At 38.6% G+C, this 18,054-nt stretch overlaps 1 protein-coding gene across 9 annotated transcripts in view; it reads right to left on the minus strand.

Annotated features, from left to right (window-relative positions):
* Positions 1 to 18,054, minus strand: part of diaph2 (diaphanous-related formin 2) — a 468,029-nt gene that overhangs the window by 55,761 nt on the left and 394,214 nt on the right. For 7 of the 9 annotated variants that reach the window (XM_061834220.1, XM_061834223.1, XM_061834222.1 and 4 more), the window contains 2 exons: positions 10,667 to 10,759; positions 9,110 to 9,175 (listed from right to left, as the gene is read on the minus strand). In XM_061834220.1, coding sequence (XP_061690204.1) covers positions 9,110 to 9,175; positions 10,667 to 10,759 — 159 coding nt within the window. The remainder of the gene's footprint in view (positions 1 to 9,109; positions 9,176 to 10,666; positions 10,760 to 18,054) is intronic. The other 2 variants (XM_061834224.1, XM_061834226.1) reach the window with 1 other exon arrangement.

The raw sequence follows: 18,054 nt of genomic DNA on the forward strand, positions 1-18,054 counted from the left end.
GATTAAAAGCCACAAACAGAAATACAACTTATGATGAGCATATCTGCAAACGTTATTCATTAAATGGACAGGAGATGAATAGCACGTGGAATTAGAATCCTCGTGAGTATTTGACTTCAGTTACGACGGTAAAGAGTATTCCATATGCTGCACCTTAGAAAGACTAAAAAAGGTAAGACGTCAAGCAACAGAAAAGGATGTATTAATGGGGGACCAAGCGATAGTGAATCGATATAAAAAATACATACAGGGCTCAACCAATGTTCGCAGTAAGTAAAATGGCCCATTTCACTTTTCCATTTCAATGAGTGGTTACCTCAACTACGGGTGAATGGCGTCCATTGACTGACATGTTTTCCCTTGCATTCAGCTTCAGTCCTTTTACTGTCTTAGGTCCTTTGAGGAAATGGAGATGGCCATCATAACCTTGAGGCCCATCAATAAAAAATACTGACACAAATACACTGATAAATAAATAAAATGGCGGCGCATAGCAAATGGCCGTCAGTCGATGGGAGCAACTCGACATTTGTGTTGCGCTTGCGTTCACAATTGAACTTTTCATCAACCCTGCTCGATCTCTCAGTTGTTCCTCACTATTGATTCTCACCGATGATTGCAAGATCTCCTTTACTTCACCTCCTCATGTACAACATCCTCTCAACACACAACTATGTTTCACAATACTGCAAGTATTTGGATCTAATCTCCACTGAGGTGTACTCGAAACTTACTTGAAATGATAATCGTTACACCTGAGGAAGCTTTTTACAAATGCCTGAATACGGTATGCTGGACATATAACAAGCGAGAGCGGAACTGATTTTTTTTGGCACAAATACTTGAAAAATAATAAACAAAAATGCTATTATGTTGTAAATGTATCAGTGGTTCGGTAACTAAAGATGGATGAAAACTAAATCAGGGTGAAAAATGGAATCCTTTCCCTGTATGCAGTATCATTTAAAAACCATCACCTTCAACTTCAATGTTGTGTAACCTTATAAAATTTTATACGTTATTAAAATATTACAAAAAGTGTTTAATGGGATAGGAAAAATTTACAAGACAATAGTAGAGATTAATGAGAGGGAAATATAAAGTATGGCACTGGGATGAATTATACAACTTAATATGTCCAAAAATGAAACATGGCTCCAAATTCATGGATATCAAGGACGGTCCAGAACCTAATCCCAGCAACTCACCTTCATATTGCAACATATTTATTTTTTTGTCTTCAATGTGAGGACGGGTATTGTAAAGCAAACTTCAGTTAACTCAACAATTATAAAAACGCTAATGTCAAAATGCTCCCCGTTTTCTTCTACCATTGAAACAATTATCAAAGACAATCATATGAGAGGTGGACTCTTTTTATCTGATTTTTCTTTGACTTCAGCAATCCACTGTAGTTTTCCTAAGAAATTGATGTAAGATTTGGTAGAACTAAACACAGGAAGCATTTTTTTCGTTCGCAAATGTACAAACAAAACCTTTACTCATGGCTGTGAACGGCAACTGAACCATGACTTCAAACTGGGTTAGGAGCATACGATCTCATCTAATTTCCTCACATATACTGTTTCCCTTCATTCTATATTTACAGGATTGGGTGGCTGAAATGTTTTCTAATAAAGCTTTTAGCTGGGCTCTTGTGTTCAATTTTCATGATATTGGTGTGAGGTTCAATTTAGGAGAAGCATTTTCAAGAACATATTATTTATTCACTTCCATACAAACTGTAACCCTTCACAACAGTACAACATCACTATCATGTCAACAATTTCTAGCAGATTCTCCTCCAAGCTAAGACAATTACAGACATTATCACCCCCCCCCCCCCATCTTTCTTCCCTGCATTCCTGTTTCAAATGGATAACCTGAATTTGTCACTCCTTGATGTGTGATGTCTTTATCGGCAGGTACTGGAATTACCACTCATCACTCATCTCCTGATTTGCCATTAGTGGATTCGAAAGCCCACAAAGTCAAATTAATTCCGTCTCATTGCAGTCGACATACTGTATTGACAAAAAAATGGCTTAAAAACCAGCCACGGCATACGAAGACAGGTTAGAAAACAATACAGAAAAATAACTGGTATGATAGCAGATGAAGACAGGTTTGCTTGTGTTTGTCATTGTCAGTGGAACAAACACAAATGTACCCAACTCCTACGCACATTTTTTTTTCTCCAGCTGATCATCAGCTGGCCCAACTGTATTCCTAATGAGCAATGCAGTAGGTTTAATTCAACTGAAGCAATTTATCCATCCTTCAACCCTAAGTATGATGGCTAAGGCTGGATTACATTATATGAGAGCTATTTATCAGTGAGTGGGACGCTCTTACTGCCGGCCTCTTTATTGGGCATTTCTTTGGCTTTAAACACTGCAAATTTATAGCTCTAATAGGAATTCATCACAGAATGAACCATATCAAACCTATTGTGTGGATGTGCCCTGGGTAAAAATAAGATAAAACCCTCTATTATGGGACCGCCAAAGTATATTTGCCCTCTGAAATTGATCCATTATTGACAATTTACACTTAGGATGACCTTTCATAACTGGCCCCACACTTGAGAAGCAATTTTGTTAGGAGACTGAGCAAGAAAAAATAAAAGAGACTCGCTGAATATACTCCAGGATATTACTGGATGTCATAAACTAGTATAAGCTAGTTCACTGATGGCTCAATAAGCAGTCGGGGCACAGTATCTTTTACATCAGCGATCCTCATGGTGGGGTAGCAGAATTACCATCTTATTACCTCTGCCAAGAAAACTGTGTTCATCACAGTGTATTTGTTGTACAAAAAACTTTGGGTGTCTTTTAGTTTTAGAAAGAATCTAAATCGCACTGCTTTGGATAAATGCATCAAAATGAATTTTCTTCATTTTTTGTACAACCATCCATCCATTTCCAACACCACTTATCCTGGTTAGAGTTCTGGCGCGCTCGAATCTTTCCCATCTGACTTTGGGTGAAAGGCAGAATACACCCTGAACTGATCGCCAGTCAGTTGCAAGGAACAACATTTTCTTTTTATCATGTTCCTTAATTTCTGCATAAATCTCAATGACTAAATTTTGGACACATCCTTGAGGCGTGTATTTATTAATGTTACAGTAAACTTAGAAAAATCAACTTTTTGGGCTGATAAGCGTCTCAGAAAATGAATCAATGAATAATAATAATAATAAATATTATTAATATGACAGCAGCACTATTATTGTTACAATTATATTAATATATTAACAATGGCATTTTTTATTATCGTAACATGATATAAAATGAAAGTCTCTTGTTCAAGGCCATTAATGAGCTGTCCACAGATCCAAACAACTAATTTGTCACGTTGTACAATTAGGTGTTGAATTAGAATTGCATTATGGGAATTATTCTATTCCCATGATCAGGTTCTGGTAATGTACGTTTTTGGGTCAAGGGAAAGTGTTAAGACTTTTTCTACGCCAGAGGATTTAGCCTGTTAAAAATAGTGGCGCAGAAGTGTGCCTATCTGCCTTACCTTTCCTTATCTCTGGGAAACAGGTGATAGATTTCAAACAGCACCGCTTTGCTCTCATCTTGCGTTTTAATATCTGAAATCTACTCAGGCCATCCAAGCAACAACACGAGGCACAGAGTCCTGTGGGTCTCTTCTTCTGAAATCACATTAGCGCCACTTCCTGCAGGATTGCCTCTAGGGCCGCTCCGATGAATAGCATCTATTAACACCCGGAGTGGACGCCCGGAGGAGGCCTTGGCTCTCAACTCTGATATCAAACAGAAACAGTCATAGATGCTTGAGAATGTGTGGACAGGAAGCGGTGTTTAAAAAGAGTGCAAAAAACAGCAAATTCACTGAATCCGTATTAATCCCAAAACTACCAGTCGGTTTCACGAATTTTCAGGAACAAGAATATCAAAAAAAGTTAAAGCACTGCAGAATCCCTTGCAATAATGAGCTTCATATAGAAAACAAACACAACAAAAACATGCATTAAAAGGTTATTTATATCAAAGATGACTTTGGGGGATAATACACAACAATGGGGTGTTTAGCATTGCCAGCATCTTTACCATCAGATGCCTCCCTTAGGGGTTCTTCATTTTGCCTGTGCAGATTCATCTACTTGAGCTTCTTCAAAATTTCATGAGAGAAACTAGGTAATTTCATCTTCATTAAACATACAGGGCGTCCGCTCTCTGATCTGACCCGGTGAATTAAATGCAGGGGCTTTGAAAGATTATAAAGTTGGGCTGGAATTTCATGACCCGGGTAAGCATTATATCATTACATCTCTATTTTTAATGAGAGTGTAAGTTATCCCCGCCCCCTGTTCAATGTCAAATAAGTCCTTAAGAGTCTTACTGTACAGAACTGATAAGGGAACATTTGATAGACTGACCTGTGAAGGTTAAGTGGGATAACAGCACAGAAAGGAATGAAGACTGGAGCCCAGGTTTGGGAATGTAATGACGTTGAAAAGAGAGCAGATTTATAAAACTGGCTGGTCCCCCTTTGAAATCTGATAGATGTGTCTTTTGAGATGCCCCTGACTACGAACGACCCACTGAGTCTACGGTTTTCATCCCTGACCAAAAACCGATGAAGCAGGATGTATGAGGGGCTCGTGTTTTAAATCTGCCAATCTCCTGCCAGATACCAAGGTAAGAGTCATACCACGGGGGCAACGGAGTAAATAGAGAATGACCTAACCTTATCCAAGTCTGGGAAAAAGCTTCTTTTTTTTCCAGATATTCACACATATGCTCATTCCTGTTAACCCAACCTGATTCAATCACCATGTATTAAATGCACCATCTTCCAGAAACTCCCCAAGACTCCATCAACTGTCCATTTTCCGGTGCTGAATTAGGACCGTCTGGTCTAATTGTATAACACATGCATGGAGCCTCCGGGGCTAGCTTTTTCATTTCATACAAAGTGGAGACAAGGAAACGGGAAATGCTCGTGGAATAGGGCATAATTGTGACTGGCAGCACCAAGAATTGCATCGGGCCTGACACTGGAGGGGGGTTCAGTCTGAAAGACGACAAGCAGACACTCGCTGGTTTTAAATCAACTCACAGTGACACACGCAAAGAGAGACGCTCGGTAATAAGGGGCTGATGAAGAAGATGCTAAGTCAGTCAAGCTTTAAAGCAAGAATTGTGACAAGTAGGAGGGGGAAACATTTGGTACACCTTCAGTATTATACTATCACATTTTACCGAAATAGTGAAGCCAAGTGCAACTGTAGTGCATGATATACCTTTTTCAAGATTGCCTCAACTACTACAGTGTACCACCATAATCTGAAACCATCTCAGAATTTAACATCTTGGTTATTACTGTTTTTTTTTTTTTTTTGCTGAATTCCAGAAAAAACGTAAAACTGGACAATTACGGCCACTGAAAGGAACCACAGTGCAGTAGAGTGGGGAATTCTTTCTGCCAAGAAATGTTGCGTTGTGAATTAAACAAACAAGAGGAATGTAATAAAAACGCAGTAATGGGAGAACCCACAGAGGCCCAATAAATAACCATGTGAAACCTTTGTTTGGATGTAATACTAGAGTCTGTCATTGAAATTGCTGCAAAGATGTACAGTATTGCTGCATCCTTTCCGCATAAATGTATTTATTTTTTTTTAACAAGGCTGGATTTAATCTCATAACTTCCCAGTTGGATATTTGTGATTTTCCAACAGTCTCAAATGCAATACAATTTTGCAATACCTTTAGTATTACAAGGGAATGTAAAAACCTACCCTGAACCCGAACGTTTTTTTCAAGCGATGAAACGTATTTTGTTACCGTTGCATACTTTTTGCTCCATAACGTACATTATATTCAAGTGCAACACAATAAAGCTAAAGAATAAAAAAGTAATATAAATGCATTCAACAAAAAACAAATGGCATATAATGCTGTTCAAGATATAAAAATACTTGAAAACACACTGCACTGTGTTGTAAAATACTATGCAAATTATACTTTTCTCTAATTTTCCAAATTATTCAACAAAAATGACAATTAGCATAATAAAGTTATAAACTATTGGAGCATAATTGTAATGTTTTTTTAAAACTAAAACTCCCAATGACCACAGCATTTTTTTGAAAACTAAAACGCGTAAAATGGTCCAAATGAATACATACAACGGCATTTCAAGACATTGGCTTGATTTTAAAAAGTTAAAAATAGTCATTGATTGTATTTAAAGCAATAGGAAGCCATTTTTACAGAAATCATAAGCTAGTTTTAACAAGTTAAGTTGAAGTTTAACGTAAATACGTTTGAGTTGCACAATTCTAAAATCCATTTGGAGAGATTTCTGCTTGAATTTTTCTGGAAGATGTGAGTATAACACCCCCAGAGCTACTGTTTGGATGGGAACTGCATCCCACCCTCATATACATTTTAGCAAGAGGATGCTACAAAGGTTCTCAATAAGGTTGAGGTCAGGGCTTTTATCCTAGTATGCCCATAGCAGTCAATGAAACAGGAATTCATTGCAGCATGAGATTGTTCACTGATGAGTGCCAGCTAACCCAGGATGGGTCAGACACAAGGAGTCGTGGACAGTTGGTGGATAGCCAACATGTCCCAGCAAAACTGCAACATCATTCATGGATTTATGTTTCATCCAGATTTAATGAAGAGAGAGATTGTTGAGTACCCAAAGTGGTGAAAATATCCACTAAGAAGTATGGCGGGTTTCCGACTGACCACAATACTCCATTGTAGAAAAAGAGGAACTGTGCTGTCTGTCACAAAATCGTCTTACTGCATTACAATGCAGCTGAACTTCTCGGCATCATTGGCTGCAATGTGTATAAAAGGAGAAACTCATGGTGTGGTCTCTAGCCTTAAATGACCTGTTGAGAACTTTTGGAGTATCCAAGTTTTTTTTTTATTTTTATTGAAATAACATTTCATTTCATTAACTGACCTCCCAATGTGTCTAGTTCAACATATGATTACTTTTACTTCTCTCCAACTTATAAATTGTCTTGAAGCTCTGTTGTGCATAGTAATTTGGAACAATACATTTTCAGATTTTTTTTTTCCAGAAAGGCAGCACAGTGGAGCGAATGGTTATAGTGCCAGCCTCACAGTTTTGTGGACCAGGGTCCGCCTGTGTGGAGTGTGCATGTTGTCCTCGTGTCTGGATGGGTTTTCTCCGAGCACTCTGGTTTCCACCAACATCCCAAAAATATGCATTAATTGTGATTGTGCGTGCAAATGGTTATTTATTTCTGTGTGCACTGCGAGTGACTAGCAACTACTTCCAGGATATACCCTGCCTCCTCCCCAAAGATAGCTGGGATAGGCTCCAACACTTCCGTGACCCTTGTGAGGATAAGCGACCCAGACAATGGATGGATTAAAACAAAAATACCATTATCATTGGGAGGTTCATTTAAAAACATCTAAAATGTATGCTTTATCAGTTCCTAACTAGTGATGCACTAGAGAACAAATCTAAAGGAAGATTATTTTGAAGATAGCTCAAAACCGAACCACTAACACTAAGCAAATTCTAAAACTAACCACCACAATGAAAAAGAAGCTCACTCGACATCATTTAGTTAGACCACAGGTGGAGTTATCGCACCCAATATACAAGTGACTTTAAAACCACTAATGGTCACGCTCCAGTGAATCCAAGAGGTCGACATCATCTGCAAATACAAACTACAAAAAAACGAAGCCCCTGGGATTCCCTTCATTAAAGTCAAAATATCAAAGTGGACCCTACACGTCCTGAATGTCCCACAAAATTCTAAACAGAATAAATGAGAATTGCCTTCATCTCTCTGAAGGTTTTGAATATAGAGGTCAAAAGGCTGCTCATAAATATTACAATTGCCTGTTATAACTTGTGTGTGGAGTTTTCTTTAAGATAGTGTACATATTTTCCTAAAAAAGATATTTGGCACTAAGATTGCAACACACATGGGTGAGTCCGCCTACATAAAACAAACAAACAAACACAGGCAATATATTGTATGTTCAAAGCAAAAGTAGGAGTCAATATATTTTACGCAAAGCTTCCCAAGGCCCTTCGTGTAGTTAAATTGAATTAAAGCAATTTAGTCAGAAAAGTGAAGTACTTGTTCGGAGCTGCTGAATGCAATTCAGGAACTTTAGGATATTTTACAAGTAAAGTCACTTGTTTTGGAGTACAAAGAAAAAGGTAAAGTGAAGCTAAATGAAAGTAATACATATGCGATAGAAACACATTTGCTGAAGGTTGCAAACAGAAGAAGTGTTGTGGCAAAGCAGGCACTAAGAAAAGTTAATTTGTGAACAAGGTTTCGGCATGTAGAATACAGAAATAAATGCTGCTCGACAATGCGAAAAACAAAAAGAAAATCTGATCGCGAGCCTTTCTAGTGTCATTCTTTGGCATACAGAGATATACAGATCCTTATTTTGGTGCAGTATTTCAGCGTTAGTCTTTGCAAAGTGACGCAAGAAGTTGAGAAAAAGTGTTGGAAAGCAGATCGACACCAGGGAGGACGTGAATTAGGCATGAAACCACGATAAGAGGAGTGGAAGGAAAGGTGCTGTTGTATGAAGATGGAATATAAAAAGTAGGGATGCACCAAATATTGAGTCACAGAAAATATTTAACTGAAAAATGCGGTTTCATTTTAGGACCAAACGACATTTGTGGCTGAAAAAGGATGTTGTGACGACACCATCAAATTGGAAACTATTTACACATTAATAATATTAATATTTTCATTTTCTCATGCATTTGTATTATGTTCCATGTCATGTTCCAATTTTGACAGAAAATAAATATTTCAGTCAAAAGGATAAGAAGATTAACAGGGAATTTTCAAGATCGATTTATGATTGATTAATTCTTTTGAATATTAATATTGTATGCAAATGCCATGCCTTGCTTTTAGTGAGGTTAGTACATAGTCATAGCCATAAATGCAATTTATCTAATAATTGGCATAATTTATTTCAGTTTTCGTTTTTTGGCCTTGCTTTCCTAATTTTCTGCTTTTGCTTTTCGGTCAAGAATTTTCAATTTGCTGCATCGCTACTAACAAGGGACTTAAAAAGGCACACACCTAGGGTTCTGTAACCATAGTTAGCGGCCGGCCAGCGAGAGCTTGGACTGGAAGGACTTTGATCACCTGTAAAAATGGTGTAGATGGAGTGGAGGAGAAAAAGATCAGAGTAAGAAAAAAGAGAAAGGGGAGGATGTGTGAGTAAGAAAATAGAAAACAGCATCAGGGGAGATCCATTTTGACAAGAATGAAACTCCAGAAACAATCCTCATAAGTGATAAAAGGGCATGGCACCCATTCAAAACCAAGATAGAAATCAAACGGTGACAGTGAGGTTAAAACACACTGTATTTACTCCAATAGTGGCCTCCACTATAAGAGATTCCATAATCTAACTTCCGATGTGACTACAGGACACCCCTTTTTTTATTATTTATGATCATTTATTAGCATAACATACTGTACATTGCCTGCACGGCACACGTGGCTTTCGTAAAGCTTGAGTTTAACAGCAACAAAAAAATGCTGCTATCTGCAATACGCTGAACATTTGAACACTGACAGCAATGTCATGAGGGATTGTGAACAATCCACAAATTAATTAGTGATTGTGAGAGATTATAAAAAAATGCTTCATACAAACCACTAAAATATGCCTGCTGCTCTCTGTAGTCACATAAACAAAAAACACCCTCAGGCCACTATAAGAGAAATTACACTTAGTTTCAATTTATACTGTCATACCATTGAAGCAAGAGGAAATGCATACATTCACTTGCAGTAAAGGAATGCATGATTAAAAAAAAAGCCCCCCCCCCCCCCAAAAAAAAGAGGACTTTTAACTTACGGGTTGACAAATTATTAAAACAAAAAGAAATCCAAATAACCAAACATCTTACACAAATAGTATAATACAAACAAGTGGAAACCTTTCAAATCAAATTGTGAAAATCTCTGCATGCAAATGGTTGTGTAAGGATGTCTTGACCTGGTTAACTGATTTCCTATAGAATCATCAGCAAAACTAAACAATAACTATTATTCATATAATGGTCAAAGACCAAATAAGGTGTCATTACAGGTTTTTGTGGGCTAGTGGCAGGTATACAATTGAAATTTAATTCTTTAAATAAAACACAAGTAAACACCCAATTGAATGTTACAAGGCAGTGAACCCAGTGAAGGTAAAATTAAGATTAAAAGAGAGTCAAGGTCAACCTCAATGAGGAAAAGCCCTTGAAATGCAACAGGGCATTTTGGCAGAATGGACCTTTTTGTCACTGCACTTAAAGTCGTCTTCTAACTACAGGCAACATGCCAGTGCTACAATGCATTGTTTTTTATGATCTGGAAAGGGACAGGACATTCCCAGTGAGCTACACTGGGCTTCATGTACCGTGTTTGAGGATGCATGTGTGTTTGAAGATGTGTTTTTGCATTTGTAATGTGTCTGTATCCACAACACAAAAAGGATACAAGCAAACAACGAAGTCAAAACATGATCAATTACATCTTGGCCTCTTACAATTAGTTATGGCATGTACTGATTCTACAACTAAGCAGATAAGCAAACTTTACATTGCCATAAAAATTTGTATGAAGACTAAACTGCCTTACCGTTTCGTGGCGTCCGTTTTCGTCGATCACGGAAGGCTGCTCCTGACTGCAGAGCTTCCATCAAGCTGTCCATCACTCCAGTTTCATCTCCCTCTGTTGGGCAATACAAAGATAAGTAATAATATAATTACTACGCAGTATATTTTCAGTGTGTACATATAATGCATTCACACAAGGCTAGTTTGGGAAAGATGTGATGCAATGGTTGGGAATGAAGTATGACGGAAAAATATAATACACATGGACAGGAAGTGTGACAGATGCTGAAGAAAATATCCTCCAATATTATGAAAAACATTTATCAACACACTTGTATTTAAGGATTGTGTAGGGTAAACTACAGAGTTGCCACTGTTCATTACAATAAAAAGGCATCAATATCACGTGAGTGTCCTTTTTCCAATGGTAGTTGCGTGACCATTATTGGACCATGATGTTGGACTGTGGGGCAAGATAACCCCCTGCACCTACAGAGTCAACAAAGTTCCTGAAAACAAAAGTGTCTCAGGCCAAAAAATCTCGAGAAAGCTGCCTGTCCTCCTTTGAGCGGGAGTTGCAAGACCACTCGCTGCTCGGCAGAATTTGCAACTCATGAGCTTTTGAATTCATGGTAAAACACCAGACGGCTAATAGATTGCTTGAATGACAGACTATGATGTATATAGAAAGTCAGACAGGCGTTAAATAAACTATTCCCCAAATGGCTCTGAAAGATTATGAAACATTCATTGATACACTTTCACTTTGAAATTTAATCACTGCAATGTATCAAATATAAAACAGTTAAGAAATTGCCATCTGGTGGCTGGCTAAAAACCCCAGCCTCTGTTGCAGAAAAAAAAAAAAAAATCTAAATCTCAATCTAAACATTCTGGATGAAAACATTTTGCAGAGTTGCCTGCGCAACAATTTTATTGCATTGCTAAAATTTGAGGATGACTATCTCGGCGCCTCAAAGGCTTATGAATAACTTGGCATATTGAAGCCTGTTGCCTCTTTGAATGGCAAATTAATGGCTAACGGCGTCATCCCCTTGGACAGAGAGCTAAATTGAATGGCTGCTCTCCATTAATTATAGAACACATAAAAGAATGACTCGCCACTGTTCCTGACAATAAAAATGTCTCTCAGCGATGCCTGTCCTTTCTCAGTAAACTACCAGAAGGAATAAAGTAAATTTAAAGCTTAGCGATTTATACAGACAGGGAGCCTCGAGACAAAAGCATCCATGATCGCCACTGACAGATATTCTTTTTCTTTCTTTTTCTTTTTTTTTGGTGGCTAACGCCGGGGAGCTAAGTGCGCTTTACAAAGAGTTAATGTGGGGGAGCTCAATGCACTAGCCCTCTGTCACTGTTGAGTTAATGACACCAAAACGAGCCTTCAAAAATAATTCCCCCACAGTGCAGCCAAAGCCGTTGAGTGGCTTTGAGTAGAAAGTTGACATAGCTAAAGGGACAGGTAGGCAATGCTTGGAGGGGTAGGCTACATGCAGCTTGGCGCTCAACAGTTTAAAAAAAATAAGCGTTGGCTCTATATCTGGGTCATCTATCTTTACGCCCCGATACTAATGAGTCAGAGGGCCAACCTTTTCATCATTCCAGTCTACAACAGGCAGTATTTTAAGATAGAATCATTAGGGTGAATTATAGTGGTGCCAGGGACTTCAATTCATTCGCATACGAGTGCTCAAGCTCAATATTTACATTAGGATCTTGTTTTCTGCACATTCCAAAATAAGTAACTTGCTGCTGTGCGATTAATCCTTTGCAAATTAGATGAGACACAGTAGTCAGACAAGTTATATGCAGTACCAAAACAAAACATTAAAAAAAAAAAAAACAAACAACGAAAGCTACTAGATCAATTTAGGCAATGTCACATATTTTTACATTATGAGACAAAGTCTTCCAAGAAAACATCCATCTTGCAATCAGTCATTCAAAAAAGAAGAGACAAAAACTAAAAATAGAAGTACTGCATGTCTAATTCTTTAAATTGCAAATCTTCGATTGAACTAATTTTGTTCTGCCTGTCTACCTGGAAGCTTTTTCCCCAAGAACTGCTTTGATACCTGTGTATGTATCTGTTTATCGGTGCGCTGTACTGAACAGCAATCCCAATTAAATCAAGTTTAATTACACCAGCTTTATCAGGCAAAAAAAAAAAAGGGCTGAGACAAATAAGTGCTTATCTTAGATTGCAGCACTACACCAAGATAGAAGGCTCATTGGTACAAATCGAACAATATGGAGAACAACTCCCAGGGTCTTTCGTGGCACATGCTTCTGATGTAGGCTAGCGAGGGCACTTTGCAGATCCGACAGTGAGAAGTAAACATTTATCTACAACCACCTGGCACAGGAAACTTTTTGACAGCTCCTTCTCTGGTGCCTTTTTTTTCCCGACCAGACCACAACGTCGCAAAGGAGCACCTGACACTTTGATCAATTTGTCCTACTTCTAGCCTAACTGTAGCACAATTCATCATTCGTAATGGCCAGGACTTCAGAGCCCTGGAAGGCTGGGGTTCAGGAAGAGCACTGCAGACACGCACAAAATAAATGACTAAAATGGGAAACATACTCCCACGTCACCAAACGGTGCTCAATTAACGAGGTCCTGTTGGACTGCTGCTTAAAAGCAAGCAGGCAACAGAAAATTAGGCTTGATCCCATGAACTCATTAAAATACTTCCATATAAATTCATACTAAACTATCCAAAGTCAACAGATATAACCCCAACTTTAAAGAAGAGATTGTCTCTTGATCTCAGGTGGGTAGAGACCGGAGATGACATAAAAACTATAGAAAATGATTCACCATTTCTGACAGAAAAAGAGAACAGATCTGTCGTGTATTTAAACAAAATTGTCTTCAAAATAGGTTAAGATGGGCTGAGACAGCCAAGACATTGACAAACCCTTCGAGTGATGGAACACCTTTTGGGCACCTCAACAGACGGCCTTCAGGTGCGGTAATGATCTTATTAAAATTGGTGGATTTTTGCTCTTTGACTTTGAGATACCTTTTTTTTTCTTCTGTGGAGTTTAAGGTTGACACTTTAAGAGTAGGAAGGGAGCCTTGGGAGCATCAATTTGAGATGAAGTATTTTTTTTTTTATTCCAGTTTTTGCAAGAAATGCCTTCATCTTGATCATTCTGGCCACTTGTAAAGGTTCAGATTTACTCTTTTATGCAGTAAATTTGCCAACGTGATGGTTTCATGACGTAATTAATCTAAACGATCGGGTAATCTCGACAGAGTCCATGGTATTTTTTTACCCTAAGGGATATTCATTCATATTAGCCAATACAGCAAAATGAATGTGATACATGCAATGCTATATGTAACCTCTTTTAAAGGAACTAGTTCATCACAATTTTCTTTTTTCCAAGGAAAATAATCAGACAAATTGACTAAGAAAATAGGAAGAAAACAAGATAAGAAAAAGACAAACCAAACACTAAAAGGAAGGAAAAAATGCAAAAACGGTTTGCGCAAGCCTGTTGGTGGCAGAGTGCTTTATGGGACGCAACTAGCAGAGCGAACAAAGAAACAAGGTTGTAAAATACCTTCAATAGTCGACAGCCAGCTCTTATATGACATGTAATTATTTCCAATACATATTGTGTGGGAATAGTAACAGTAAACTTAGGCTTGGCTTAAATACAGGACTAAGCATTTAGGATATCAATGATACCAATGACACTGACAAGTCCACTCAAAAACAAACTCCAGCAGCATCTGAATCAAGGAAAGCGACCCTGGGAGAGGGAGTCGAGTGACTGTACACTCAGCAGTAGCTAATGCTTGTGTCAAGGCCATTCAGGGGAGACACAATTATAATAGTAATTGACACATTTCTATAGAAAATGTATATTCATGCAAAAAAAAAAAAAAGAAAATAGGTAAGATATTTTATCATGGAATTGTTACTGGTTATCGTTCATGGATAGTGTTCAAAATGTGTCTGAAAGTAAATCCTTACAAACATGTTTGATGTTGATTGACATTATAAGAAAAGATATTAACCCAACACTGAGTTTACTAAATGTTTGTATCAGACTGACCGCTGTTTCCAAAATGAGGATAAGACTATAAAGCAAGACGCAACATTATTTATTTATTTGCTCATTACCATAATTGTGCCAGTTGCTTTTGTACTGGGTTTAATTTGAGCATGTAGGTGTACCTAATGAATCTTCGAAGTTTACCAGCTGCAACCTTTAAAGCAAGAGCAACATGACTGATTTTCATTGACGGTATTGGATCATATCCCCTCTCTTACATTAAACACCAAAGGAGTGACATTCCTGTAATTATGCAGCAGCATGAACAAAGCCTGTTCATAAATTCAATTTGCTGCTTGTCACCTCCTCCATGTTATTCTTGGAGGAAAAATAAATAAATAAATAAAAATAGTTGTATCGACTGAGAGCTCTATTTCTGATGGGTTCATCATCATAATAATTCTAAGGGGAAGAGTCAGGTGAATAATTTCTGGAAATTTTCAAAGCTCCTGTCTGGTAGGCGTTTGTTTACAGCACTTATGATATTATGTTGTGTGTCACAAAAACTGATAGCGCTGGTCCTGCAAATTCATGGGAGGATAAATGCAGTATAATTATGAATATTAACAGGCGACCACAATGAATCTGACCAGAAAACACAAATGGAATTTATCGTTCAATCATCTTCTTCTTTTTCTTTCAGGTTGTCCCGTTAGGTGTCGCCACAATGTGTCATCTTTTTCCATTTAAGCCTATTTCGTGTATCTTCATCTGTAACACCCACTGTCCTCATGTCCTCCCTTACAGCATCCATCAACCTTTACTTTGGTCTTCCTCGCTCTTTTGCCTGGCAGCTCCATCCTCAGCACCGTTCTACCAATATACTCACTCTCTCGCCTCTGAACATGTCCAAACCATCGAAGTCTGCTCTCTCGGACCTTGTCTCCAAAACATCCAACTTTGGCTGTCCCTCTAATGAGCTCATTTTTAATCTTATCTCACCTGTTCACACAAAGTGAGAACCTCAGCATCTTTATTTCTGCTACCTCCAGTTCTGCTTCCCGTTGTTTCTTCGGAGCCACCGTCTCTAATTTGTACATCGTGGCCGGCCTCACCACTGTTTTATAGACTTTGCCCTTCATCCTAGCAGACACTCTTCTGTCACATAACACACCAGACACCTTTCACCAGCTATTCCAACCTACTTGGACCCGTTTCTTCACTTCTTTACCACACTCTCCATTGCTCTGTATTGTTAACCCTAAGTATTTGAAGTCATCCACCCTTGGTATCTCTTCCTCCTCCGCCCCTCTCATTCACATATATTGTGTTTTACTTCGGCTAATCTTCATTCCTCTCCTTTCCAGTGTGTACCTCCGTCTTTCTAATTGTTCCTCCGCCTGTTCCCTGCTTTCAGTGCAGGTCACAATATCATCTGCTAACATCATGGTCCAAGGGAATTCCAGTCTAACCTCATCTGTCAGCCTATCCATTACTACCGCAAACAGGAAGGGGCTCAGCGCAGAATCCTGATGTTGTCCCACCTCCACCTTAAATTCTTCTGACACACCTACGGCACATCTCACCGCTGTTCTGCTGCCCTCATACATGTCCTGAACTACTCTAATATATTTCTCTGCCACACCAGTCTTGCGCATGCAGTACCACAGTTCCTCTCTTGGTACTCTGTCATAGGCTTTCTCTAGGTCTACAAAGATACAATGTAACTCCTTCTGTCCTTCTCTGTACTTTTCCATGAGCATCCTCAAAGCAAATATTGCATCTGTGGTAGTCTTTCTAGGCATTAAACCATACTGTTGCTTGCATATACTTACTTCCGTCCTGAGTATAGCTTCCACTACTCTTTCCCATACCGTCACTACTGTTGGAAAAGTGGTTCAGTACAATATGGCGCAAAGTGACAAAATACGTCAATATCAACGTGGACAATGAGTGACTTGAATGGTTCCTACCTTACTGCCCCCATTAAAACGACGCATCGCAACTATCGGAATATTATAAAGCCAAAAAATAGACTAGACTACATACATGACTAGGGTTGGGCATCGAGAGACGACAAGCAATTGAAATAGGGACTAACATGCCGTCTCTCCTGGAATCACTGAAAAAAAAAAGTTTCTCAGTTTCGATAAATAATTTCTGCCAACCTCGAAGAAGAAAGTGTCGAAAACAAATGAAGAAGCGCCGAAAAACAACAGAGAAGACTTTCTTGTGCCCAGAGGGAGTGGCGAGCAAAAGTATTAACCATGTTCAAATAAATGACCATTAACCTCAGTGCAACACTTGGATTAAGATTATGTGATGGAATGGAAGCTTTCCCCATGTGTAGAAACCTGACATGGCTCCGCCCGCTCTGGGCCTCAGCTGAGTGGAACATCAGTCAAGTCAATTGGGTGAGTGAAACTATTAAATAAATTGAGGCTGTGAACAACTTAAACAGTTGGTTGCAGGCTTGTCTCACAGTATAACTACCCTTTGTGTCTTATCAATAAAGGAATAAATATTTTAGAGGATTTGGTCATATCCACTACTCTTTTATTGGATCTCTTTTTTTGTGGCAAAATGCTGAGTTCTTTTATGTACCTTAAGTCAAGTTCAAACTTGCACAACTGATGTGATATAACAGTTGCAAAATATTTTAACAATGCTAGGTGCCTTTTGGTTCATATGTTTGATATTGACATTGGTTTATAAAAAACACAGATACAAATGTTAATCTTAGTTCACGCTGCAGGCTACTAAGAAAACAGATGCTCACAATTTGGAAACCCTTGATTCAAACCACGCAAACCTTTTGACCGGCCCAGTTAAAATATCGGAATCGAAATGGAAGAACCAGAACCGGGGCCATAATCGCTCAAATTCAAACAATGCACATCCCTACTTATGGGTCTTTGCCACATGGCTAGCTGATTTTCTTGCCACTATTCTAATACAATATGGCTCACTTCTCTTGCTCGGTGATTTTTCACAGGCTTTTGTGTCGCACACTGCTTTGTCACGCAACCGGAGGTGGCGCAAACATGGAGCAACGGATCAATTTGAAATTCCTGATTCAACTCAACAGTGTGTCTCAAACTCTGGAACAGTAGTTGGCTACACAAAAGAGAAAGGATGCATCGAGTCAGAGTGAAAGCAATATTATAACAGAATCCTGGCGAGATGTTCCACAACCCTGTGACAAAACCAATTAGTCAACTGACATTGAGTCACGAGTGTGGCTGCTATTCTCGTTTCTTTATTGTCACACCACATTCGTTTTTTATCATTCCCAAGTTATCGGAGTCAAGAAATAATCCACCGTCTGATGAATCTCAAGTGTCAGACATGGGGAACACTGCAAAGGAGAGATGT

The sequence above is a fragment of the Syngnathoides biaculeatus genome, chromosome 11, assembly GCF_019802595.1.
Source record: "Syngnathoides biaculeatus isolate LvHL_M chromosome 11, ASM1980259v1, whole genome shotgun sequence".
In the NCBI taxonomy this organism is placed as follows: Eukaryota; Metazoa; Chordata; class Actinopteri; order Syngnathiformes; family Syngnathidae; genus Syngnathoides; species Syngnathoides biaculeatus.